Below are 26,089 nucleotides of genomic sequence, written 5' to 3' on the forward strand. Positions count from 1 at the left end.
TAGGGTTTGCTGCTTACAGGAGTTTCAGTGTTTGCTGAGTGCTCTATCACATGCTCCCTAGAGAGCAGAGCTTAATCCTGCGTTGTCCCGTCCCTCAATTGAGGGAAACCGGAAGTCAGGAGGCTGTAGGCAGTTGAAGCCTTATTTTCCGAAGGTTATATATCAGATTCACAACTTTTGTAGATCTGAAAGTACTGTACGTGGGGAAGACGGAGAGAGCCTCAGGCCCCAGATAACATGGACAGGAGATACACTGTCAACAAGGTGGAGAGCCAGGCTGGATTCCAGCCAGGGACGGAACCCTGTCATGGGAGGGGAAATCACTCCCCACTCGCCCTTCCCTACTAAAAACACAGAAACCAGTAGCCCTTCAAAACTGGGTCCTAGGATCTCCTCGGTCTCCAGGAGGTAGTAAACATACAGACAGTGACACCCAAAACCACCTAGAGATTTGTTAAACTTTATTTCCTCCGAGTCTCTGGGGAGGCAGCAGGGAAGTATGGCGAAGTGGCAAGTAGCATGAGGGGCCTGAGCGTGGCAGGAGCTGGCAGGGGCTGGCTTAGGCAGGACGGAGAGAAGGACATGTAAGTACCCAGGGCTGAGAGCCAGCTAATGGGTCTTCTTCATCTGTCTTTGGATTTTGCGCAGCATCTCCTGCATCCGCCGCAGCTGGAACAAGCACATGCATCAAAATGGCGCCTTCAGAGTCCTGTAGTGTTAGGGAAGTGCCCCTACACTCGAATCCCTTGAGCCAGGGCCCTGGTAGCCCTGAGGTGGGTTGGAGACCCTGGGTAGAACCAGTAACCCCCCAATCCAAGACCTGCATATGCGCCAAGGCCAGGGCCCAAACCAAGACAGACCGAGGTTTATGATCAAGCAGAGGATTTTCTAGGCTGTCAACCCCTACCATCCCCTCATTGCTCTCACCTCCTCATCTTTCTCTTGGATCAGCCTCTCCGTTTCTGGATCTGTCCCTGCTGGGACAGCAGGGATGGGGAAGTCAGTACCACTCTCTCGAGTCAGTTTGCTGAGGGGAAGGGGAAAGGGGGGTTGGTAAGGCTAGAGGGACCCCAGAACCTGTTTGGATTGAGCCCAGGGCCAGAAGAACAAAGTAAGTGCTTGGTCTCACCACCCAGGGCTGTGCTTGGGATCCCCCCGACCCCCAGCTATATCTCAGCTTCTGGCCGTACTTGCGATTCCGTTCTTTCGCCACAAGGCGGGTCATGCTCTGGATGCACTGTGCCCGGTAGTTCTCATAATGTGTCTCCCGCGTCACATCCTTCAGGTCCTGCATGTGAGTGCGCACCAGCATTGTCCTCAGCTTCACAAAGTCGCAGTGCCCTGGGTTTTCAACTGTGTAGCAAGGCTACTAGTCAGACAAGGGCACAGGTAAGGGAGACCCACTGAGGGCAAGGAGATACCTTGGTCACAAGCTGGGTGCTTTACCTTCCACGATGCCCCAGGGGTAGAGCGGGCCTCGAACTCGCCGCCCTCGGGCCTCCACTACAGTATTGCTGCCAATTACAGCAAATGGGATGCTTTCCTGGAAGGAGGTAGGGGTGCCTGTCAACAGCCCCATTCTCACCTGTTCCTTTCTGCTGTATCTTCGTCTTCTTTGCTTCACTCTGGGGAACCGGGGTCCTTTCCCACCCCAATAACCTACCCTTACATAGAATTCTGCTTCCCTCTTCTGCTCGAAACAAGTTGGGAAAGGGGTGCCCCAGGGTGGCCCCACCTTCAGGACTTGGTCCTGTAATTTGAAGTCCTCATCCTCATCAGAGTCACAGTCTGGAAACTGGTAGACCTTGATTCCAAAGTGCTCAATCTCCTCCCAGATCTGGGAAATACAGGAGGGGCCCACAGCTCTGGGGACCCCATTTTCCAGAAGCCCACCTGCTCCCCTCCCCCCACCAGCTTCCCTCACTTTGTGTTTCTTGTGCTCCACTTCTGGAGGTGTCAGTGTGTCCGCCTTTGCCAAGATAGGCACGATGTTGACCCGCTGATGCAGGGCCTTCATGAATTCAACATCCAACGGCCGGAGCCTGGGGAACAGGGATCTGTGACCGCCTGCTAGTGGCAGCCCTCCCCGGGTGTCTCAGCCTGTTCCCTTGGCGGCACACGGTGGTGTCAGGAGCCTCAGGCTCCGAGCTTTACCCGTGGCCGAAGGGCGAGATGAAGTACAGGCAGCAGTGCACCCTGTTGTCTTGGATGTTCTTGCGGTTCAGGCCACTCTCATCTCGGAAATACTGCTCAAACTGCTGGTCGATGTATTCTGCCACAGGCTTCCAGCTGCGGCAGGGACAGACAAGCACAGTAACTGTGGGATTGGGGACTGCCTAGCGAGCTCTGGGACTGCAGGGTAGCCCATGCCTGAGCAGTGTTTCCAAGACTTTGTTATTCCCCGGCTTGCTTTACTACATCTTCAAGGAGGTGCCTGGGTGGGACAGGGGTGCATCTCACATGTCCTGATAGAAAATCAGACCAAGCACACAGGCAGAGTTCCATGTAAACTAGGTTGATGAGGGGGAAAGAGCCCAAGTGACCAAAAAAGCAATAATATCATGGTGCCTGCAGGAGAATACCAAGTGGAAGCTGAGGCAACCCGAAGCCAGGTTCCCAGTACAGCCTCAGAACTTTCGTTCATGTGGGTCCACCCTCTCCAGCTGTCCAAACCCATTCCACCTCTCAAGACCATATCCAAGAACCACCTCTTCCATGAAGGCCCCTTTCACCACACTAATGCACACTGCTCTCCCCTTCTCTTCAACACACACACACACACACACACACACACACAAAAGAACATCAAGTCTGAAGTCCTGTGCTCTTCTGGTTTCTAGTTCAATCTTCACTGACAGGTGCCCGAATAGGTGGACATTATGAGCATCATCAGTCTCATTTTAAACATGAAGAAACTAAACCCACAGCAGCTAAGAGACATAATCCAGATCATTTTGCCTAACCAATTCTCTACCCACCCAAGTCCCTGGACTTCTGACTCCCAGCAGAGTATGCTTGCTACTGTGCTGCCTGTGCTATTTGCTGACTTGTAACCTGATTGACACGTCAGAGAACTCTTGCCCCCCACTTTCCCACCCTTGTGCCACAGACTGTAAGCCTCTTGGAAAGAAGGATCATTCATACTTGTTTTACATCCCTGAAAATGTCCAGCACAGGATGGACCCCTAATATGTGCTCAATAAATTCCTGCTGGTTGATGTGGAGGTGCACTATAAGCTATGAGGTGTCCAGCAAATGAAATTATTATTATTATTATTATTATTATTATTACTATGGCAGGTAAGAGGAAGTAAGATTGAAGAAGGGGGTGATATTTGCTATGGTAGGAACCAGGTACTTGGCTGGGGCTAGAGTTTCAAAGCAAGCCCAGTTCGCTAGACATCTTTCTAGAGCAAGAAGGGTGATGATGACATGGAGGCCACCTCAACCCATCAGGAGGATTTATGGAGACCATGTACCATGTACTAGCACAGCGCTAGTACTGGCACAGCTACCCCTGCCAAGAATGTAAGAAATGGCCCTTCCCTTAAGGCTCAGATGACGAAGTTGAAGATGAACCGGTGTGCTGAACTCAAAGGCTTGTGCTGTAATGATGAAGCATGTGATGGGGATTCAGAGCACAGAAAAGTGTGTATGGGTCTGATTAGTCTGTGAGGGAATTATCCATGGTCAGCTTCATGGGCACATGACCTGTGTTGTCATGCAGGGCCCCATACTTAGAAGGGCCCACACTTGGTTTGATTCTCTACTGGGGCTATCTTGAAATTCTTAATGATTTTGAATAAGCACCCTACATTTTTGTTTTGTACTGCTTGCAACTGTCATCTTAAAATTCATGAGTGTAATGTCAAGAGCCCTTTACTGTTTGATTTCACACGCATCATTCTGGTGATTTTCAGATCAACTAGGTGAGGTGGTAGGGGCCAAGAAGTCATTTGCCGAGATCACACAGTTACTAAAGCTGAATCAAGATCTGAACTCCTAAGGCTGAGGGTTTTAGCACCACCCTAATTTCATCAAAGGTGGCATCTTGTCTCCTCATCTACTCACTCCGGTCTGGCCATTATCTAAGCATCCCCCCAGATCTTGGGAAAGAAAAACAAGCCAGGGATGATGGGGGTTGGGGGTGGAGGGAGGTGTGTGGCACAGCCACCTTTTCTTTTGACAGGTAGCCTAGAGGGTGACCTTTATTGAGCACCTAGTAGATGTCAGGCCCTGTGCTATGAGTGTTCACATGTGTTTGCTTTTCTGAGGCTCTTCTTAGCTTGTGTCTTTACCCTTATTGTAGAATCATAGGTCAGAATCATAAGGAACATTAGACATCATCTATTCTAATCCTTTCCCTCTAATTTTACAGAGGAGACAGCTTTCTCCTAGGGGGCAGTGGCATGCTCAAGGTCACAAGCCTCTTCCTGCTAACAATTTTGGGTATGTCTGTGCACCTACGTGTGTGTATGAAATGGGGGGAGGGAGCAGCTAGGGTTGTGCTTGGTCAGACATACCACTCTGTGTTGTTGACTGCATCCCCAAAACCTGGTGTGTCCACAATGGTGAGCCGCAGCCTCACACCCTTCTCTTCTATGTCCACTGCATGTTTAGTGATCTCCGCAGTTTGCATGATCCGCTCTGGAGAAGGGGGAAACTGAGGCCAGGGCCAGGGCAAGGGCAAGGACCTGCCCAGTCAGGGCAAACCTCCCACCCCAACCAGCTTTCCTGCCCAGACTGCCTCTTCCACACTGCCCCTCTTCCCACCCTCAGGCTGCTGGGGGGCCTTTTCTCTGGGAACCAGCAAGGAGAACATTTCCCAACACAGGAAATGCCGGTGGCTGTTGGCTCTGGCCCCAGCCTCTTCTCTGCTCCCGGCTCTTTTCTTGGATTCCTGGAATCCTTTGGGGGTCAGAGACTCACTCAGAGGACAGAATTCTGGTCCCTGCCCCTGGCCTGCTTCAGCACCCAAATCTTTAGGGAGCTGGCTGGTGGGCTGCCAGGCTGGAAAGGCCTGTGGAGAGATGCTGTCCGTCTCTCTGGGAAGCCATGGTTTCCTGCATGCTGGGGAAGGCCCCATCCCCCGACTCTGGAGTGAGTTTGGTTTCCCAAGTCAGGTCGGCCAGCTGGCCCGTCTTCATGTTCCTCCTCCCTTACCTTCAGCATTGAGGAGTTTCCGATCCTGGTACAGATCAGTGAGGAAGAGGCTATTGACCAGAGTAGACTTCCCTAGACCAGACTCTCCTGAAAGGGAAGACAGGACAGAAGCACCATCAGAGGGTAATATCTGCAGACGAGAAGCAACCCCACTGGACTAAGGTGTGGTTGGGAGCTGCTTGTTTAGATCTAATTAGGAGGAGATTAACCAAACCCAGAAAGAGCTGGAAGTAAGCAGAGTTCATAACAGCTTGTCCAGTCTTCTCACTTGAATGAGGCCAGGAGAGGTAAGAGATTACCCAAGGTCACAAAGAAAACTGCAAATACTAGAAAACTGCTGGTCAAGTGCTCCTTCTACCACTTCACCTCCCTGTACCCCATGGCTCCTGGTTCTTTTGCAAAAAAGCACAGCTGCTTCCTACCTTCCCCTTCCCTATCCATAGCCCTCCCCCCACACAAACCATCCTCACCCGAAATAGCCCCTGCCCAGTCTGGCCCTGCCCGTGCTCTACCTGCCACCATGAGGGTGAAGTCAAAGCCCTTCTTCACGGACTTGCGGTGGACTTGATTGGGGAGGGTGGCAAAGCCCACATACTCCTTGTCATCCTAGTGGACGGGAAAGCAAAGTATATGAGGGTGAGAGGCAGGAAGAACCCCAGGACCCAAGGGCCCTCCCTCCTGTATCTCTGCCCCAGCCTTAGAGAATAGTGCCAGACTCCTTTGAGGCCCTATCTGGGGCCACCAGCTGGGCTTCTGTCCCTGATGATATGTCAGGTCTCCAGTGCACCTGACATCACAGAGCTGGGGCCAACCCAGGACAGAAAGAGGCCCCCGCTCAACATCCACACATGCACGTGCTGACACACACACACACACACACACACACACACACACACACACACACACACACTCAGCCTCTCTCAGCTCCCTCCCACTGAGAGGCAAAGGCAGGGCTGGAGGCTCTACCTCAGAGGAGTCATAGGGATCAAGCTTGCCCCACGGGCTGCGGGGCCGGGCTGAGGGGCTGAGAGGGGCTGAGGCAGAGAAGAACTGCTGGCTGGCAGAGGTCTGGGGCCATGAGGGCAGTGTGAACTCCAGGTCATCCTAGCAGAGGTCCAGGGCCTGGGGCTTTGGCTCCAGGATTTGGGGCCTGGCCTCTGGTTGGTGGCAGGTCTTGCCTCCTGGGTAATCCTTCACAAACTTGTTCAGTTCTGTATCATCCGAGTCCTCTAGGAAGCGTTTGATCTGGGGGTTTGGAGGGTTAGGGGGGTAGGTGGGCACATGACAGGAATGAAGGAGGAAGACCAGAGAAGGCAAAAGGGAGAGAGAGGAGAGCACCTGTGGTTAGGAGGGAAAGAAAGGGCACTAGCCCCCAAGCCAGAGGAAGTGCTTATCACCCTCCCTCAGCTGTTCCCGCCTCCCCAGTCCGAGCTGCCAGGACAGGCCCAGCGTCCAGGAGCAGCCTGAGCAGCACCCAGAGCCCTGGCACTTGCTCGTGGGAACTGAGCAGCTCCAGTCCTGGTGCTCCCTCTCCACAGGGTATTTGTTGAGGAGGCCCTTCCTGGGGGTCTGGCCAACCCAGGGGCCAGGGACTGCCTCAAGGCCAGGAAGTCAGATTGAATAGGGGGAGCAGACAGAGGCACTAGAGCTGAGCAGAATGTGGCTCATGATTCAAGGAGAGTACAAAGGCAGAATGGGGCAGGGGGCAGGGGGCAGGAGGGAACAGAGGGGAAAAGGGAGTTGCCAGTCCAGGTAAATCCAGAGCCAGCAGGGGGCTCTGCGGGCCCTGCAGGTTGGTGGGTTCTGGGACTGAGGTGCACACTGCACTCCCTGGGGCTCAGGGCTCGCTGCTCAGGGTCAGCATAGCTGACCCAACCTGCCTTATTCCAGACGCCCGGGCACACCGGAGGCTGTCTGGGCCCCAGAAGAAAAAGGGAAGCCTGCAGTGGGTTCTGAGTGTGGGGAAAGGGAGGCTGAGAGGGACCAGGTAAAGGACTATGGGAGGACACCAGGCCTCCAGAGCTGCAGACAGCTCCCAACTGTGAGGGACACATAGGGGGAAGCACCCCTCAGCTACTCCTTGCCACCTGTGCCTGGAGCTAGGCTTTACCCCACAGTATAGGGCCTGAACTGTGAACCACAGGGGTGTTAGGCAGAGAATGGCTGGCTCCACTAGAGACCAGTTCCACTCTATCTCCAGCTTGGAAGAGAGGCCATTTCCCCCAGTCTCACCGTCAGCTCTAGATCCTAAAGCTTCTCTCCTTTGGAGGCCAGACCCTTTGTGGAGTGCCTGGCAGTGCTGGGTTCAGCTCTGCCTCACAATATCCACATGCCACCCCCAGACAATGGACAAGGACAGGCTTCAGAGGCTGACTCACCCTCTGGGGACTGGCCAAGCCACGGGGGGCTATTCCAGACTACTGTGGAGATCTGGCTAAGGTTGGGGTGGGAGGAATATGGCCACAGCCTTCCTGCAGGTCCCCATTTTACAAAGGGAAGAACTGAGGGAGGCAGACATGCACGTTGCCAGGTTTATGCCACAGGGATGCAATTAAGATAGGGAGGCCAGAGGGAGAAGTCCCTTAAAAGTCACTTCTAGGCTGCCGCTTCTCAGTCCCCACTCTGCTTACAGCCATAGTTTCCAGGGCTCACCTGAACAGAGGGGAAGAACACAGGCCCTTTAGCCTGAAATCTGAACCAGCATGTGGGGGCTTAGTACCAGAAGACGCCATCCTGAGGCAAGCCTGGCTAAACAGGATTTTCTCACCCATAATATTTATGGGGTACAATGCAGTGACCATATATCCCAGTTTCTTACTGTAGCATAATGACTTATTGTGCCCTTCTCACTCTCAAAGGTGTCCCCGCTTGGATGACTGGTTATATGGCAACGGGGAAGGGAAAACAGCAGGTCTTGTTTTCTGGCAGCTAAAAGTCTGGGGAATTCCAGGAAATCCTGCCCCTCTGCACAACCCCACAGTGACCCAGCAGTTGGTCTGGGGTCAGACACAGGGTAGGGTGGGGAGAGGACTGTGCTCTGCTTGGTTTCCCCAGGGACTGAGCAGAGGTGCCGCAGGGAGGGGGAAAGGGAAGGCAGCGAGGGAGGCCCCTAGCTCCCACATTCTCCCCGCAGAGCAACCAGGGACCCAGCTCCTTTCTCCTCTCCAGCCCTGGCCGGTCATCAGCACAAAGCACAAACGGGCCCACAGGGGCTCTGGACAAGGAGTCAGGACACCGGGGTCCTCACCTTCTGTCTGCCCTTCCCCTCCCCCAGTTCTGCCGGTAACCGAATCATTTTCTGACTTTTGAGTCCCAAGCGCAGCCAGGGCAGGGGGAAGACAGGTCAGGTCCACCCATCTCCCAGAGCAGCACCTCACCCAAGCTTCAGTCCTGTCCGCAGGGACAGAACTGCCTTGCCATCCCAGTGAACAGTCCATGTCCCATGCTCCAGACTCCCTGTCAGCAAGCTCAAGGTCTAATTTTATCTCCCAGGCAAAGTTCCCGACACACAGAAACAGCCTCATCTTGATGCTCTTGTAATCCCGCTTCCTGGCTTGCTCCTTTCCCTTCTATTTGACAACCTGCCCTCCACCCCAGTGTCTGCCGGGAGCCAAAAGCCCTGTGAAATGTCCTTGCTCAGCCCCTCACCTCCCGTTCCTGGGCTCCCACCATCTAAGGACAGCTCAGCCACAGCAGGATCACCTGGGTTCTCTGCCGTCCCCCGCTCCTCGGAACGGCTGCTCCACGCCGCCAGCCGCTGCCTACCTGGGTGGGTACAGCACCAGCACCCCTGATCCGTCTGCAGTACAGGCTCTTGATCCACTTGGCCTCTCCTCTTAACCCTCAAGGACACCAGGCCTGTCAGAGAGTCATGAGCTACCCCCAAGGTGACCTGGCCCATCAGTACACAGGGACAGTCACCTAGGAGACTCCACTCCCAAAGATTCCAATCTTTTGCACCTTAACTTTAAGCAGTGCTGAAAAAGGGTGGGACGTTCTAAAATCCCCTGGATATACATTCCCCTGAAATGCCCCACTTTTCTTCCCAAAGGCCCTTGCATTCTCCCAGAAGAGAACCCCGCTATCTTCAGAAATCTGCCCCTAGATTTCCCTGCAGACAACCCAAACCGCAGAGAGACTCTACCCAGCCTAGGACACCTGACCTCTGACTCATGGGGACCTGTATGACTTAAATCACTCCATCACTCCCAGGAACTTCATGGAGGAACTGCTAGCACTTGGTCTCTGAAGGGCATGAGTTCAGGCCAACAGGAGGCTGGCATCCTGGGGGCTCCAGAGTTGCTGGTTAGATGACAAATCAAGAAGCCTGGCCGGGAGTGTGCAGATGGAGCACTTGACGAGGAGTCTGAGGCCAGTGCTTCTGGTTTGGCCAGGAACACCCCTTGTGACTTTGAATAGGGTCTTAATTTTAGGGTCTAATGTCCAACTGTGAATGGCCCTTCCTTGCCTTCCAGGAAGGCTGAGCAGAGAAAGTACTCCAAGATGACAAATACTTCAAGCAACTTTGAACTTGAGGAGGTGCATCTTAAGTCACAGGACGGTTATTAATGTTGGCCCATCATTCTTTTTGCATGGAACTGAGCATCACTGGGGCTCTTGGGCTGGAGAGCTCTGCCCACTGATCTACAAACAATGTGGGACACTGATCTCCTTTCACAAGGAGACCACCCTCATAGAGCAGTCTGGCTTGACATGAACCAGTCAGCCGAAGGGACAGGCTGGCTTGAGGGCAGGGGCCTGAGGCTGAGGACTCTGGTGGTGGTGGAGCGTCTTTAATTACAGAGGAACAGGGTGGCCTCAGCCAAGCTGAAAGCACCAAGACCTTGGCTGAACTGAACTTAGTGTGTGGCAGAAAAAGCCGCTCTTGGCCCTTGCTGGGCTTGGCACTGGAGAAATCGCTGCTCTCCAGGCTTCCATCCCTGAAACAATCAGTCTGTCCATCCCCATGTGGGGAGAAGGAGGGGGACATGGATAAAGACAAGCACCACTTGGCCTCTCCCAGGAACCCCCCTTTGGGGAAGGTCCCAGGGTCACCAAGACGGCCTGGAAACAGCTTGAGAGACAACAGCCCAGAAGGTTGGCCTTTCCAGATCTGGAGGCTGCCCACAGCCAACATCCTGCCCCAGAGGCTGGTCACGGTTCTCCTCCTACTGTAAACTGCCTGTGCTTCCCAATGCAGAGGGCAAAATTTTTTGGGCTTCCGGATGGGGAGGAGCAGCTGGCATGGGGCCTGGACACCCTGACACCTGGCATAATGTGTTGCGGAAGCTCTGGCAAGGATGGCAGGAGAGCTGGCACTCTCACAGCCAAACATCAAAACCTCCTACCCAGGGACCTGCAGGGAGGCTGGCTGGGGCTACTGTTTCTTCTCCCACTACAGGCAGGTGGCAGGAATGAGCTCCTACCACTGCAGAGGAACCTGGGTTGGGAGGGGTGATGTAGGGTGCAGCAGAAGGACGCTTCCACATGGTTCCTGCCTCAGAGGCAGAGGGATACAGCTGATCCCACCGGCTAGGGTGGTGGAGTGGGCTTCCTGGGCAGAAGACGCTGTGGGAAGGGCCTAGGAGCTGCCCTCTGCGAGGCTGTGGGAGGGAAGGCCCAAGTGTCTCACCATCCCTCTTGGGTAGGCAACTGTTGTGGGCCCGCCCTGTGTGTTTTCCAAAGGAAGTTGGTTCTGGTCCCTGAGCCCACGGTGGCCCGGTGAGGAGGGGTCACCAAGGTAACTGCTGGGCCAAGCAAGGGTGGGGACCCTCCGCTAGGTTCACCGCTGACGAGCATTCCTGGGACAAACGTGCGTGTCTCGACCGGCGCCCCCGGCCCCCCAGCATGGACCCGCCCCTTCGCCCCCAAGGACGCCGGCAGCACCCCGAGGGTCGGGAACGGCTCGGCCGCCGCTCGGATCAAAGGGAGAAACTTGGGAGCGGCGACGCGGCACCGTCCCCCAGCTGCGCCTGCCTGTGCCCGCGGCCAGCGACAGCGCCTCCCGCCCCGCACCGCTGGGACTACGCCGTCACCGGCCCTGCCGACCCAGCTCTGCCACGCGCCCGCCTTACCATGGCTGCAGCCCTGGCCGGACAGGCTCCGCCTGGACAGCGCCCGAGCGACCGCAACAGCAGCTGCGCGCAGACCTCGCGCGACCGCCGGCCCCGCCGCCTGAGTGCGGACAGGCCGGGGGCGGGGCCTACACCTCCGCCGGGAGGGGCGCGGGTGCGGGCCACGCAGGGGCGGGCCTGACAGCCCGAGACCCCGACGCGCAGAGGGTGGAGAGGCGCTCAGCACAAGGCCGCACGGGTCACTCTTCAGGCAGCACCATCACCGTGGCGGCTCCAGGCAGTCCCCCCAAAAAAGGAAGGGCCCACCTGGCATCCCCAGGAGCAGAAGCCTTTGGAAGGAGCCGGGGTTTGCCCCAAGAGTAGAAGACAAAGCATTAGTTACCCCCCGAGATACCGCAAGGTTTGCAGAAAGTGAAGCCGACTGATACCCAAGTTACTCATTGTCCGTACCCTCCACACCCCCTAAGCTGGAATGTGCGACATTCTCCACTTCTACCCAGGCTGCTGTGAACACTTTGTGCAGCATCCCAGATTAAAGATGAAAAAGAATTTGCTGCATAAATTATCCAGGGATCATCTGGTGGAAGAGGCTGGGTGGGCTTTACTGGGCAGTGCTGCCTTGCCTGGAGCTGAGGAAAGTGGGGAGGGCTTCAGGAGAGGCCAACGCAAGCATGACCTGGGCTACCCTGGGCAAGCAGATGTGGTGCTGTGGTGACAGATGCCCCAGCAGCTTCAGAGGATTGGACGCTCAGGAGGGTCAGCAGCAGCCAGAGGGAAGTAGATGCTTAGGAGGTGGGGTGTTGGTGGGGATTTCCTGAGCTGTATTACAGGTCTCAGCTGATCAGGCTTCTGTGGAAGGTTCCGTAAGCAAGCCCCTCCCTGACAGCCAAGAGCCTTCTCCCAGGGCAGGCTGATGCTTGGGACAAAACTAAGGCCCATAGGCATGGCCCTATTGGTGGAAGTGCCAGAGGTTTGCCTACCCTTAGTTCCATCTGTGACTCAGAGGTCATGGTTGGGATCAAGTTAGAACTCAGTGGCGGGAGGGAGCGGGGCCCAGGTAGGGCAGATGAGAAAGGCTCAGAAAACACAGGGTCGCTACTGGAGATGTTATTGGGCGTTTGGCACAGTCAGACTGGAGGACAAAAGGGGTGTCACTGCCTAAAGACATCAGAGGCATTCACGAGCCAGAAAACCGAGGAGATGCCTTTCTAGCTGGGTGACCTTGAACTCACGTCACCTCTCTGGGCCTCAGCTTCCAGACGCAAAAATGAGGGAATTAAACTTGAATAGCAGCCAGCAGCTTGGCTCCAATAAGAGGGAACCTCTGAACGTACACAGAGACTCCTGGGAAAGGACTGAGGTACATGAGGAGATCTGAAGCTCTACTCAGGGGAGCAAAGACATAAAGGACACCAGCTGCCCAGGCCCCAGAGAGTCCCAGTGTCCTGAAGCATACTGGTGCCAGCTTGCTTTGATGAAAGTGAGGCCCCATCAGAGTCCTGGAACCGTGGAGCTCATTTCAAAGTCAAGAACCTTGGGGTCTTGATGGTCACAATGTCTTTGCAATCACTTCATCACAAGCCCAGCATGAGGCACGATGGGCAAACCGAAAGCCTCAGACAGACTTTGAGCCATTCTGCCTGCACAAGTACCGCACAGTGACTGGGCAACGTTCAGCAGGGATCTTGGCCTGGGCTTGGGTTCCCATGACAGCTTGGTGATTATCTCACTGCCCCCAAAGTCCCTTCCCTCCCTGGGCCTTTGTTTCCCCCACTGCAAGAGAAGACTAGACTGCCCCCAGCTCTAGCTCTCCTGTTCTGTTTTGGTGCAGGTAGTCTACGCCTGATGAGAAGCGGGGCCAAGTCACAGCAGCCCTTGTGTGACCACTGACCACTGAGTGCTCTTCCCCACCTCTAGCCAGCTGGTGGCCTGGCAAGCCTGGCCTCAGTGCCCCTCAGCTCTGAGAGCTCTGGCTCTCCTTTAAAATTCAACATCCTACCAGGCATTGATGTCCTTGACCACACTAGTTCCCAGGCCTGCTGCAGTGGGCTATTCAAGCCAACTGTCTGAGCAGTGGTGCTTACTTTGGCATGAAGGGTGACTCTAATGGGTAACTCAGGTCTGCGAGACAGCTCCAGCCTGCCATCCTTTGCTTAGGCCAGGCCAACGTGATCTGTATGGTAAAATTCCTGGCCCCTGCCACTGATCTTTACTACCTACCCATGGGTGAAAGTTGTGTGGCAAGGATGCTGGACTTGAGCCAAGCTGGGCCCAGATACAAGGCCAAGAATAAAGAGTGATTACCACAGGAAATCAGGAGCTCAGATCTCCATGACTAGCAAAAGCCGCTTTTGCCTCTTGGTAGCAGAGTTTCCCTTAAGTGGTATGAGAACTAATTGTATGTCCCCTCCCCAGAGGTGATGAGACACTGATGATATAGTCAGAGAGCCCTGGTTGGGCCAAAGGGCTATCAGTGGATTGTGTCCTTCAAGGAAACCTCAGCCGGTCTGTCCCGCAAGGTCTGCAGAGGGAAGAAACCAAAATACCCTAAGCCTCATCCCTCTCCCTGCTGTTCCTCAGAGTCCCATGATCCTGAGGCAGGCTGAGATATGGGTGGTAAGGCTAGGGAGCACTCCGTTTCCTGGCATCTGCAGAATAGCTGCAGTGAGGTGCAGTTCTAGAGCTGGCAGGGTGCTAGAAGCCAGCCAGAGGGCGCTTGCAGCACCATCTCCGCAGCAGGGCAGGGCACAGGAGCTCAAGGACGGAAGGGACTTATATTCGTCCTAATGCCACTACCCACTGGAGTATGCCTGCCTTTAAGTGCACCCCTACCCCCACCTCTTCAGCCTCTGCTTGAACACCTCCTGTAGCCAAAATCTCACTGACTCTAACAACTGCCCTTCAGTCTTTGGGCAGTGAGTTACCAAGGTCTTCATTATACCAGGCCGAAATTTGTGTCCCCGGGGCCTTTATCTTCCATGTGCCTCCATGCTAAAAGCTTTGCTGACTCATTTCACTGGACTTTGTCCTTTGATGGCCACACTCCTACAAGTGACCCATCTGTATACTTTTCCCCTCCAAATTTACCACAAGCCCCTCAAGGACAGGGAGTGTGTCTTCTATTTTAACCTCTATTCACTTCCAGTTCAACAAACATGTAAATATGATGTGTGGATAGGTGACCAGGCTTCTGCCCCCAGGAGATGTCTGATCAATACGGACCGACTGAAAGGATTCACTGATTCGTTTCCCACTGATTCTGGAGCGCAGCAGGCCTCAAGGCTCTGGGCTTTGTTCACCCATAACGTGCCCTTCATTCTCGCTGTTTACAAGCTCATTACCCACCTCCCAGCCTCAGAGTTCACATGCAAAGATACAAACTTCACCCGCACTAAATCCTTCCCCTGCATAATTCTTGATATCTAAAGGTGCTGCTGAGATATTGAGAAGTTATGTTCCAGGAATATGTGGCTATAGGTACAACCATTTCTTCACTGCATATCAACTCCTAGGGAAGGTTGGCCCCTAAAGAGCTCCCAGTTTTGAGGAGCCAGCTCTGGAGCCTCAGTTTCTTCATTTGTGAAAGAGGGAGAAAAATGTTTACCTCATAGGGTTGTGATGAAGATTCACTAAAGTCTGAATGGGTGGTAATGTGAGTGGTAACTATTATCTCAGCTAAACAAGAAAATTATCAACACGAAATCACAGCTGTCAGCTGTGACTATTTCAAATGCCTCCCCTCCAAAGGATTAGGCATGTTATGTGTGATGGGTGTAGAGGGATGGGCGAAGAGCCTTAAAGTGGTAAGTGACACTCGAGTGCCCGTGCTGGGACCATGTTTCTGCAGCTGGAAGCCATTTCATCTCTAGAAAACAGGTCTTGGCTTAATTCCCAAGAACAGCCACTATGGAGACTCCTGGAGCTAAATGACTTGGCACACCAAGGAAGGGACTGTGGCTGGCTCAGCCCCCCTCCTGCAGTTCAGAGTCTGAGCTTCTCTCAGGAATGCCTCACATTCTGTCCCCTCCTCCAGGCCCTCGTTCAGCCCCCAAGGCACAGCTGTGTCTTACCTCTCCCCTTGTGACAGCTGGGCCAAAGGCAGCTGAGCAGAAGAGGGTGAAGGGACATGGTCATTTCTGTCACTCGGGACAGCCTGCCTCTGGCTACGCAGTCAGGGTGGCCTCTGTGTCACACACTTTTCTTTCTCATCCAAGTGTGCCCCCTGCCCCCTGAATCCAAGCTCCCTAGTCGACCCAAGCTGACTGTTCCTCTTCTCCACTGAAAAACCCATTTCAAACACTGCCAAATCTCTCTGACAGTCAGATGTAATGTTGGAGGTGGGTTCCAGGCAGGGAACCAAGTAGTTTCTGGAAATACATCCGACAGTCCAAAATGGATGTGGTAGATTCTTCCCATGTGGGATCACTGTGGGCAGAACAAAAAACTAAGGGATTCTGGCCTCATTTGTGCCGTCATGCCTTAGAGGGAGGCACAGCGCTGCCTGCTGTAGGCAGAGAGAGAGAGAAACCCCCCAGGCCTCAACACGAAGGCGGGACATCATCCCTGCCCTGTGCTTCCAGTGGCTCTTGCTGAGCAGTAGCTCCACAGCCTGTCCTGTGGTGCCCAATTGTCCTAGTTTGCCCACGACTGGGGGGTTTCCCAGGACGCAGGACTTCCAATACTAAAACTGGGAACATTCAGGACAAACCCCACTGAGTCAGTCAACCGAGCTGGTCCCCAAAATAGCAAGTCTGGGCCAGAGGCCATCAGCCTCCCATCCTGATCTGGAAATGCACAAGGCACCATCTGACAGGAAAAGACCCTCGGTGGCGAGGGTCAGGCTGCTGTGAGAAGCCTCCCGAGGTGCCCTGCCCCACTTTCAGCAGCTCTGCTCCATTCCTGCAGCAATTCCCTTCCTCTCAACAAGCCTCCATGCCAAGTAGAAGAAAATGAGGGAGTGGAAAGATGGTTCTAGGGTTCCTTTCCAACAGCCCATATCCCGGGATTCTCTTCACATCCCCGTGAGCGCAGAGCCTCCCCGTGTTTCTCCTCGGCTCTGGGTTTCTGCCAAACAAGTCTACCTGAGGAAAACATCCCAGTGGCTCAGGAGCCAACACAAGGCTAGGCATACCAGCCCCCAGGGGCCAATGACACATCACACTAAGGACGCTCAAGTCTCCCTTAGGCATGACTGAGAGGGCCTCTCTCATGCCTGTTTTCCAGACATCTCTGACAGTCAGATGTAATGTTGGAGACATGTAGTGTTGGAGACAGACAACTCTGGCCTGTTTTCCAGAATTGGCTTCTTGAATAATTGATAGAGATCCCAGGGAGTAAACCACCTTGTCTGCTGATAGCCTGAGAAGTCACGACCAAGGGTGAGTAGGTTAGGGCTCTTAAGGACATAGGATCTTAGGGCCAGGACAGCCCCATCCATCAGCAGCATGGCAGCCCCTCCCATCAAGAGCTGCTTCATTCCAGGGAATTCCCCAGGATGTGTGAGAAGGCAGACCCTGCTGACCGCACAGGGAACCCTCAGGACCTGCCTGTTGACCTGCTAGCTTTGATACAAAAAAAAAATAAGCCTATCAAGAATGCTTCCATCAGTCCAGCATAATCCCCTCTGGGGAGGATCCAGCCCCTAATGTCCCAATCCAGGGATGAGAGGCATCTGTCCACCCTGCTCCTTAGACAAAGAAGCCTTAAGGAGCTCTTGGCAGGACCCTGACACTCGTGAAGCTCAACAACAAACATAAGCCAGGCACTGCGCGGCTGGAACACCAGAGAATTCCTGCCAGGAATGGACTCTGGACCGACTCTACACTCTTCCATTCCCAGAGCAGAGGAACCAAAGGCCTTGGACACCAGCACCACGGTCTCCTTTCTGCAACCACCTGTGGGCCATGCAGCCTGGGGGACAGGCTGAGGAGGGCCTAGTGCTCTCATGCTTGGCCAGGACTACCCAGCCCACCTCCATGCCATCCCACTTCCACAGAGCCAGAGAAAAACAGCAGGCCCAGATGCCTGTCTTCTCTTCCCGGCTTCTGTGGAGCAGCTCTGCTGCTGAACAGGGCTGGAGTGCTGCAATTACAGAGACAGCATAAGAGCTACTTTGGGAAGGAGCCACCCTGCTGCCAAGGCTTTAGACGTCCTAAACTCAAAGAAGATGCACTAAGAAAGGGGGTGAGGGTGGGAGAGAACAGGGAGGAACTTGCTCAATCAAAAACATCACATCCTGAAGGAGGGGAAATACTAACCCCTTCTCAAAGGTACAGATTTGCAGCAAGGGGTGAGCAAAGGCTAGCTGTTAAGATGCTCCCCTGGCTTTGGGAGGGAGGGTGTAACTGAATACCCCTCCCCAACCCTCCGCTGACTCCCTCTCTCCTAAGACCGCCAAGAGCACTCACTCAACCTGTCCCAATCATTTGGACATTTGAGGGGAGAGTGTTTCATATTGTTTAGTATTTCCCGTCCATGTGTTATCTTCCCTTCCACATGGTAAGTTTCTCAAGGCCAAAGAATTTGTGTGTTGTGAGGCTTCAATGCTTTCCCCAACAGGGCCTAGCAGAGTGCTAATGAAAATTGCTTATGGGAGGAAGGGAGAGAGGGAGGAAGGAAGGAGAGAAGGACTTACTGTTTTGCATGGAGATAATCCCTAACACTGCTGCTCCCACCCAAGCTGAGCTCAGAGCACAAGGCGGGATAAGAAGCCATGGCAGAGTGGGTGGCAGCTGCTCTGGCCCCTCCCCTTCAGCTGTTTTGGTATCTGAACTCAGGCTGTCCTGCCATCCACCCCTCTTGTTTTCCATTTGTACTCAACTGTCCATGCTAGACTAGCCCAGGAAGGAGACCCATTGGAGGACATACTAGGCTTTGGGTAAGAAAAGAGACATGGCAAGAAACAAATGAAGGCAGGAAGAACACAGACTATCTTATCAAACGTGAGCCAAGAAGAACTCAAGTACTTATGGGAACAATGCACTGTGAAACCAGGACACTCTTTGCCAAATTGAGGACATAGGGCTGCCAAGTTCACAATGTACCTTTCCAAGTTGAGGACTCAAATAATGTGTAACCCAGAAAAGTATACCCTTTCTGGAGTCCCCTAGGCTGGAGACACGGGAGCCAAATAAGGACTGTTCAATCCTGTGGCTTCCCAGACAACCTTCCCACAGAGCACTTGGCAAGATTCATCATCTGCCAAAAGTTCTCTACACTTTCTCTCCAGGGCTGCAGCTGGCTTATATAGTGCCTTGGTGCAGATCCCCTGTGGGCAGACACAGCCCTACAGATGTATAGCTTGGCAAGTGGAACACAGGCTAGCTTTGAGCCCCCGCTTGCCCTCTGCCAGGTGCTCTTGTGCAGTGAACAACCTGCCCAACCATAGGGAGTAGTTCTGTCTCTCTCCACACCTGCTTCCAACAGAGTAACAGAGGGACTGGGGTAAAGGGAGCACAGGAACACGGGCAGTACCTTCGCAGGGGCGTTCTTACCTCCTCATCTGTCATAATGGAGAAGTAGAAGCCAGGCATTCCCAGGGGACAGCGAATGGAATTCACAGGGTGCCAAGAGAGGGGGAAAAAGAGAATTTTACTAAAGATGTCCAGTGGACCTGGCCCAAATTCCTTCCTAGGGCAAGTGGCCCATGTAACGACAGCCAGCATTTGCTGAGTGCTCGCTGTCACTAGGCACCAGGCTAAGAGCTCTACATCCAGCAGATTGATTAGTCCTCACAAGAACCCTAAGAGGAAGCCATTGTGGCATTAACAGATGAGAAAACTAATGACTGGAGAGGTAAACTCATTTGCCCAAGGTCACAGTCAGAAAATAGTGGGCAGAGCCCAAACCCAACAGTATAACCCCAGAGTCTGTATCTACTGAACCTCCACTTCTTGGAGCTTTGCTCCTTCTGAGGGGCAGTGCTGCCCTTCTCTGCATTTGCTGCCCATCACTCAGAGGGCTTACACTGGCTGAGACTGGATTGCGTTCCCAGGGCTCTCTCCCCTCCAGGAACTTTCTCACCGCAGTATATGTGGGGCCATGGTGCTTAAGGCAGGAACTCCTTGCCAGTAAGATTCACTACATGAGGAATGGTCCCCACCTCCCCTGCCACCAGAAGGGTCAAGAGCACAATGGGTCAGGGAGGGTGTCACCGGGCCCTGGGGACACTTCTCTTAAGCACTCTAGCGTTGGCAGCCTGACCCACTGATGGCTTCAGGGCAGAGACCCAGACATCCCTGGATCCTGCCTGGGCAGCAGGTCCTGGGATAGGGCTTGAGGGGGGCTCTGAGGAACCAGGGAGACACATGAAGAGATGCCTCAACCTGCATTAGTGTGGGGTTAGCCCTGAGGAAGACTGTGAAGCAGGTAGTTTGTTTTGGTGGCTTTTCTTTGTTTTTTAAATCACATGATAGGTAAAGACCAGCTAAGCTGGAAGGCCACGGGCTTAAATTGTTCTCTATTCTAGCAGCGCCTACTTCCCACTGAAAAGAGGCTCTTCAAAATGAAACCGATTCCAAGTCCTAAACAAATGACTCTAATGGTGAAATTATAGGCAAGATGAGGAGTTCCTCTGCTTCAAGTCAAAACCTAGCAAGTACTGTCATAATAGACTCAGCTCTGCACATACACAGAAACCACCCGCCCACTTGTCCTCCTGCCTCCCAAACCTCCCAGGTGGACCCCCAGGAGGGAAAAGCACAGACCGTTTAGCCACCAGATGACATCATTGTGCATTTCCTCAGAGACATCTGAAAGTAAGAGAGTTGCTTTTGACTCTTCTGTGTGGGATGCACATCCCCTCCCCCCACTACTCAACATGTCCCTTTCTAGCTCTACATTTCTCCACCCAAAGGTGCCCTCCACCCTGGATCCTCTCTAAGAAGCTCCTCCCTCCCTTTAGCCCACCTCTCTTTGTGCCACTGTCAATGCCTTTCCCCTCTTGGAAGTCTAAGTCCCAGTGCATCTATGTCCATCTTCCACTCTGTGGCCAGAATATTTCCCGAGGACCTTATTCCCTTTACTAGCCCTTCGCAGCCCCCGCCCCAGCTCAGATCTTCATCTCCACTCTCAGGAAGCAGCTTCCCATCCTGCACACCACTCTCTGCTACCTTCCATTGAAAGGCTAAGCAGCATTGCCTGAAGAGTTAATGCCTGATGCCGGCCCGAGCATCATCAGCAGTGTCATTAGCGTGGAGCTCAGGGAAGCTGGCAAGGAAGAATGGAGCAATGAGCTCAAGTATGGGACTACCTTTGGCACTGGCAGGAGGGCAGCTCTAAGGCCCAAAACAGAAAGGAGGCCTTTCCTGCCCACCCCAATGTCCCATCTCACTAAATCGGGGCTGCACCTGGGCAGTCCGCTTCTTCACATACCCAGGATGAAAGCACTAAACCATTGAATGGGTTTTTTGGAGGCGTGCTTGGGGGCCTGCGGCACTTCCCTCAATGGTGCCCGGTTTGGAGACTCCTTTGGTGCTGGTGCTGGTGGCAGTGACGGACTTGCCTTCTCTCTCTGGAACATCTGATCCTTACAGAAAGGGCCTGAGTCCGTTTCAAAGAAGGGCGATAAAAGGTCTCGGGCAGGAGGACACTTAGGCTTGAAATCAGGTGCTGTTGGCCGGCTTTGGCACGTTTCAGCGTCAAGACTGAGTAGAGCCCACCACGAGGAGTCAGGCCCATACTTCGGTAAGGACCGAGGGGGTAAGGGCCGAGGGGTCAGTTCCAGTTCTGCATGGAGAGAGGGCTTTTGGGAGGGTTCTGGATACCTAAGTGTAGGTCCTGGGGACACACAGGCACTTTCTGAGGCTCTTTGGGCGGGCTGTTTATAGATGGGCTCTGGCATGACAAACGCAGATCTGTGGGGCCTCTCAGGCACTGCTCGAAATGTCACACGGTGAACTGACTGTCCCCTTGGGGAGATGGTGACCCTGCGGCCCACCTCGCTGTCTCCTCGGATTGAGGACTTCATGCTGGACTCCACTTCTGATGACACTAAGACCTCTGAGGAGGGCCTGGTTTCAGTGTAGGCAGACGGCTTGTGGATACACTCTGGCCCTGGACGAACACAAACTTGGTGTTCACCATCCAAATCTTTAAGGACAGAGAGTCTGAGGGATTCCAAGTTCATTTTCCTACGCAGTGCCTTGGGTTCAGTGTACACTGAGCTGTGATGACCCATTTCAGACTCTTGACCGGGGATCCTTCTCCGGGCTCTCTGACAGTTGGCAGAGATGTGGCTGCTGGCATGTTTTGGGCTAGAGGGTCTCATTGGAGATCTCATCTGAGCAGCAGATTTCATTTCAACACCCAGACATGCTCTTGAACTCTTTCGGATGGGCTCAGTTTGAACTGCTTTATCCTTTGGGCAAACCATAGGCCTGTAGGGAACTCTGACCCCTTGTGGATACTGGACTTTGGAGGGTGGATCTTCTTGTAAGATCTGTAAATTATCCTTCTGGTCTATAAAACTCAACCGGTGAGATTTCCTATCCGCGGTTAATGAGTAGCGATTACTGCTATCACACCCTGACTTGCTCTCAGCCCCTCTTTGTGTTGATTCGTGTCTGGATGGACTGACATTCCCCGGCATCTGGGTAGCGTGAGAAGCTGACGTCTGAGTTTGCTGGACCTTCCTTGCAAGAGAAGGATGGTGGTATACTTTTGATTTTGATCGGGCTTCAGTTCCCTTAGGGATGGATGCTCCACAGAAGCTGGGCCCTGACTCGGGGGAGACAGGTCGAGAATACTCTGACACCAAACTGGGAGTGATAGGATGCCCAGGGTCAGCTCTTCGATGGGATGATGGGCTCAGGGAGACTGTAGCGCTTGGCGGGCTTGAGGCAAGAAAGTACCAATGTCCCTGCTGAGGGGTTGTCTTAGTAACCTGAGACCCTTTCTGTGCTGAAAGCACTACCTTGGATCCAGTCTTGTTCATCTTGACCATCTGATAGGCTGTGCTACTCTGTGTAGATCCCATATTTTCACGGCTGGCTTGTATCGAGGATCCTAATGAAACCTATTTACCCTCCACTTTAAAAGCTGCTGTCCTTGCACTCACACAGAAGTGGATGTTGTTCTAAGAGTGTCTCAAGTAGCCCCCTTAGCTACCTGCCTGGTGATGTTACAAAGGAAGCAGCTTCCTATTAAATATCCTGGCACACTGCCAGAATCCTTCAGAGACTCTCAAGCCGTAACTGCAAGGAAACCCAATTTGTCTTTGTGGAGTTGACGCCACCCAAGCTTTGGCCACATTTTTAGCAAAAAATGAGGATTTCCTCATGTTTAGGGAAGGCTCCAGACCCTTCCTCACTCTCCCCAGATTCTAAGAATTTTCAGAAACTCATCCAAAGAAGGAAATTTGCCCAAATATCCTACTAAGCAAAGCTACTCAAATTAATCATGCTGTGTTAGTCGCAGTTTTAATAAGTTACAAGGTACAAAGTTGTCCCAATTTGGTTTGGAACCACACTGTATACAAGTAAAAAAATAGAGCTCCAGCCTTTTCCAGGTTTCATTGGTGGTTTGGTTGACCCTGGGGTAAAAATCAGCTTGCTCAAACCAGAAATTCTCACATTCATGGCCCAGGAGTGAGTGTAGAATTGTAGAAGGATGTGGAGTAAGTCATTGGTTTTAACCACAAATGACTGGTTGAGCATCTTGGACAAGTTACATGACTTGCCTGAGCCTTGGTTTCTTCATTTGGATACCACTGCCCGGTAGGTGGGTGTTACACAATGTATGTTATTCTCACAATCCTCTCCTCTCAGCTATCCTCATCATCTGGGCTCCGGTTCTTTCTTGATTTGAAGTGACTTTCCAATTTGGATGAGCATTTTGGACAAGAAAGAAATAGTCATCTTACTTTCCCTTTCACATACTGCCAGGCACAGACCCTTACCCTATCCAACATTCCACTACTGACTCTGAGAGGGTCATTGTGGTTAAAGCACGGTCAGATTGTTTCAGGATCTTTAAATTCAGCCTTGATTAGAGACAAAGTTGAAACCAAAATCCACATTTTTAAGTAACAGGAATCCCTAAAGATTGAGGAACTTTGTGCCACAGGCCTAAGTCATTAAAATATAAAACACTCAGCTTGCCATTTTATCTGGTTTTATAGAAAAAGATAAAAGTGGGAGAATATTTACAAGTCATGCATCTTGAAGATGTTGGGGATAAGCCAGGCTGAAGTGAAGATTGTTCTTATTGGTTTATACTTTGACATCTTATCATCATAAAATTGACACAAGCTCACTTCAACAAAGCTTCTCTATGAGATTCTACTGTAAATATGATGATTTATTGATATATAACCTATAACCATGAGGCTATAATGCTTATTTGGCTTCTAAGTTGGTTAACAGAAAATTTGAATTTCCCCATCAATGTCTGCTTTCATTTTTCTGGTCTTACTAAAATCAGCTCATGTTGAATAATTTTTTATATTCTCTTAATATTGAGGAAAATATATTCTTTCTTTTCAGCATTCAGTTTCAGTTATAAAAAAAGGTGATTTTAGCACAAATCTCACAAAGCACAGCACAGGATCTTGACATGTTCCTCATCATGAATAGTCTAATTCCAATCAATCCTTGTCTGAGAAACAAATGTGTCCTGAGGGTGATCCCCATTTCTCTTTGCTCTCCTTACTGGCAGGGCTGTGATGAAGATAAAATGTGATGACAGATGTAAAAGCTACAGTATACTGTTTTAGTTTGAGTGAAAGGCACTCAGTGAGGTACAGGTGTGCGAGGGATGGCCACTTGATATGGTAGCCAGTCTCCAACATGGCCCCCAGTGAGCCTCACCTCCTGGTATTCATGCTTTTGTGTAGTCCCATCTTATTCTGAATCAGGACTTGCCCTGTGTGACCAACAGAATATAGCAAAAATGACAGTTTGTGACTTCTGGAGCTACATCATAACAGCACTGCAACTTTTGCTTTGGTCCCTTGGATTGCTCACTCTCGGGGAGCCAACTGCCATGCGCTGAGGACACTCAATGGGAGACCTCTGTGGAAAGGAACTGAGGTCCCTAGACAGAGGCCAAGACCAATTTTCTAGTTATGTGAGTGAGCCAATTTGGAAATGCATCAAAATGCAGCCTCACGAGAGACCCTTAGCCTCAACTACTTGGCTGAGCCACTTCCAAATTCCTGACACACACAAACTGTTAAAGATAATAAATCATTATTGTTTTTGTTTAAGTAACAAAGTTCTTTTTTAAATTTTTTCCACAGCATTAGACTATGCAGGACCCACTTCTCTCATGTAGACTCTCATTAACCAAGCACAGAGCCCAACATATAAACCAGAACAGCAACTTACTAATATACTTTGAGACACACAACTGTTAAGATGATTGGAAATCCAGGTCATTCTCACCCTATAGACACATTTAAGAGGCACAAAAGTTGGTGAACATGGAATTGGATCAAGAGGTTAGCTTGATGAGCCACAAGAGGGCAACACCTGCCAGAGAGCTCTAGGCATACCTAGTGCCCCCCAAACACCTACCCACAATGCATGAGTTGGACAGCCCCAGCGTCTGGCTCCTAAAGCTTCATTTTCCTACACTTTACACTAACCATGCCTTTCTGTTAAACAGCTTTTCTTCAAATGAGTTCTAATTTTGATTAAGCTTATGGTTATTTCATTATAATGACATTCCAGTCCTGTGTCCCAGTGATTTGACTTTTAAGTATTCCTAAACTCTTTCTACTCCACAAAATGAAAACTGCTCAACAGAGAATTATAAAAAGTTGACATCACCTCAGATGACCACTTCACTATTTTAATAAGCATCTTTCCAAATCTCTCTCTCTGCATATACCACATACAGACATCTATTCATAAATTTTCATAAATGGGATCCTATTATATGTACTAGCATACTACTACTAACATTATTCCATAATATGTTATGGATACCATTATGTGTCAATAAAACTATGTCTATGACATAATTTCTATATCTTGTGGGTGTTCCATAATTTTTAGTAAGTATTGTGGTAAAATACACATGCGTTAACATTTGCCATCTTAACCATTTTAAGTGTACAGTTCAGTGGTATTAAATACACTCACGTTATTGTAAAACTATCACCATAACTCTTCTCAACTTGTAAACTTACCTTTTTAACCATTTTTAAATGTACAATGCATTGGTCTTAAGTATATTAACAATGTTGTGCAACCATCGCCACTAACCATTTCCAGAACTTTTTCATCATCGGAACAAAAACTCCACGCGCTTCAAACAATAACTGCCTTCTCCCATCCCCTCAGCCAGACAACTGCCATTATACTTTCCATTATTTTGACTACTCTAACCTCATATAAGTGGAATCATTCGGTGTTTTCTTCTTATGATTGGCTTATTTCACTCAGCATAATGTACTCAAGGTTCATCCATGTTGTAACATATTGCAGAGTCTTTCCTTTATAAGACTAAACAAGATTCCATTTTATTTAGCACATTTTGCTTATCCCTTCATCCACTTGATGGACACTTTTGAGTTGCTTCTGCTTTTCATCTATGATGCTGCTATGAACAAATAATCTGGTTAAGTCCCTGTTTTCCATTGTCTGGCTGTTCTATTCTCCAATTATTATTATAGAACTGTCTGTTTCTTCTTCCAGTTCTGTCACTGTTCACTTCATATTTTTGATGGTCTTCACTAGATGCCTAAGTATGTCTTCTTTCTGTATTGAACATTTTATTAATATTGTCCTTCTTTGTCTCTTGTGACCTTTTAATTTAAAGTCTACTTTGTCTGGTACTAACACAGGCACCTGTGTTCTTCTTTGGTTACTCTTCACATGGATTATTTTTTTCCATCTTTTCACTTTCAA

The 26,089-nt window shown here is 51.5% G+C and overlaps 1 protein-coding gene and 1 pseudogene across 1 annotated transcript; one reads left to right on the forward strand and one right to left on the reverse strand.

Annotated features, from left to right (window-relative positions):
- LOC140849100 (DNA ligase 3-like) overlaps positions 1–26,089 on the forward strand; it is an 854,661-nt pseudogene that overhangs the window by 453,926 nt on the left and 374,646 nt on the right.
- Positions 471–22,194, reverse strand: LOC108389510 (uncharacterized). Its single transcript, XM_073235338.1, is given in 14 exon segments — positions 471–669; positions 928–1,027; positions 1,191–1,353; positions 1,447–1,543; positions 1,736–1,837; positions 1,925–2,042; positions 2,155–2,289; positions 4,524–4,647; positions 5,164–5,250; positions 5,676–5,769; positions 6,130–6,408; positions 18,731–18,738; positions 19,943–19,987; positions 20,610–22,194. Coding segments are annotated over 14 exon segments (2,982 nt in total). The 5' UTR covers positions 22,180–22,194; the 3' UTR covers positions 471–609.

Source organism: Manis javanica, chromosome 4 (genome assembly GCF_040802235.1).
Source record: "Manis javanica isolate MJ-LG chromosome 4, MJ_LKY, whole genome shotgun sequence".
Taxonomy (NCBI): Eukaryota; Metazoa; Chordata; class Mammalia; order Pholidota; family Manidae; genus Manis; species Manis javanica.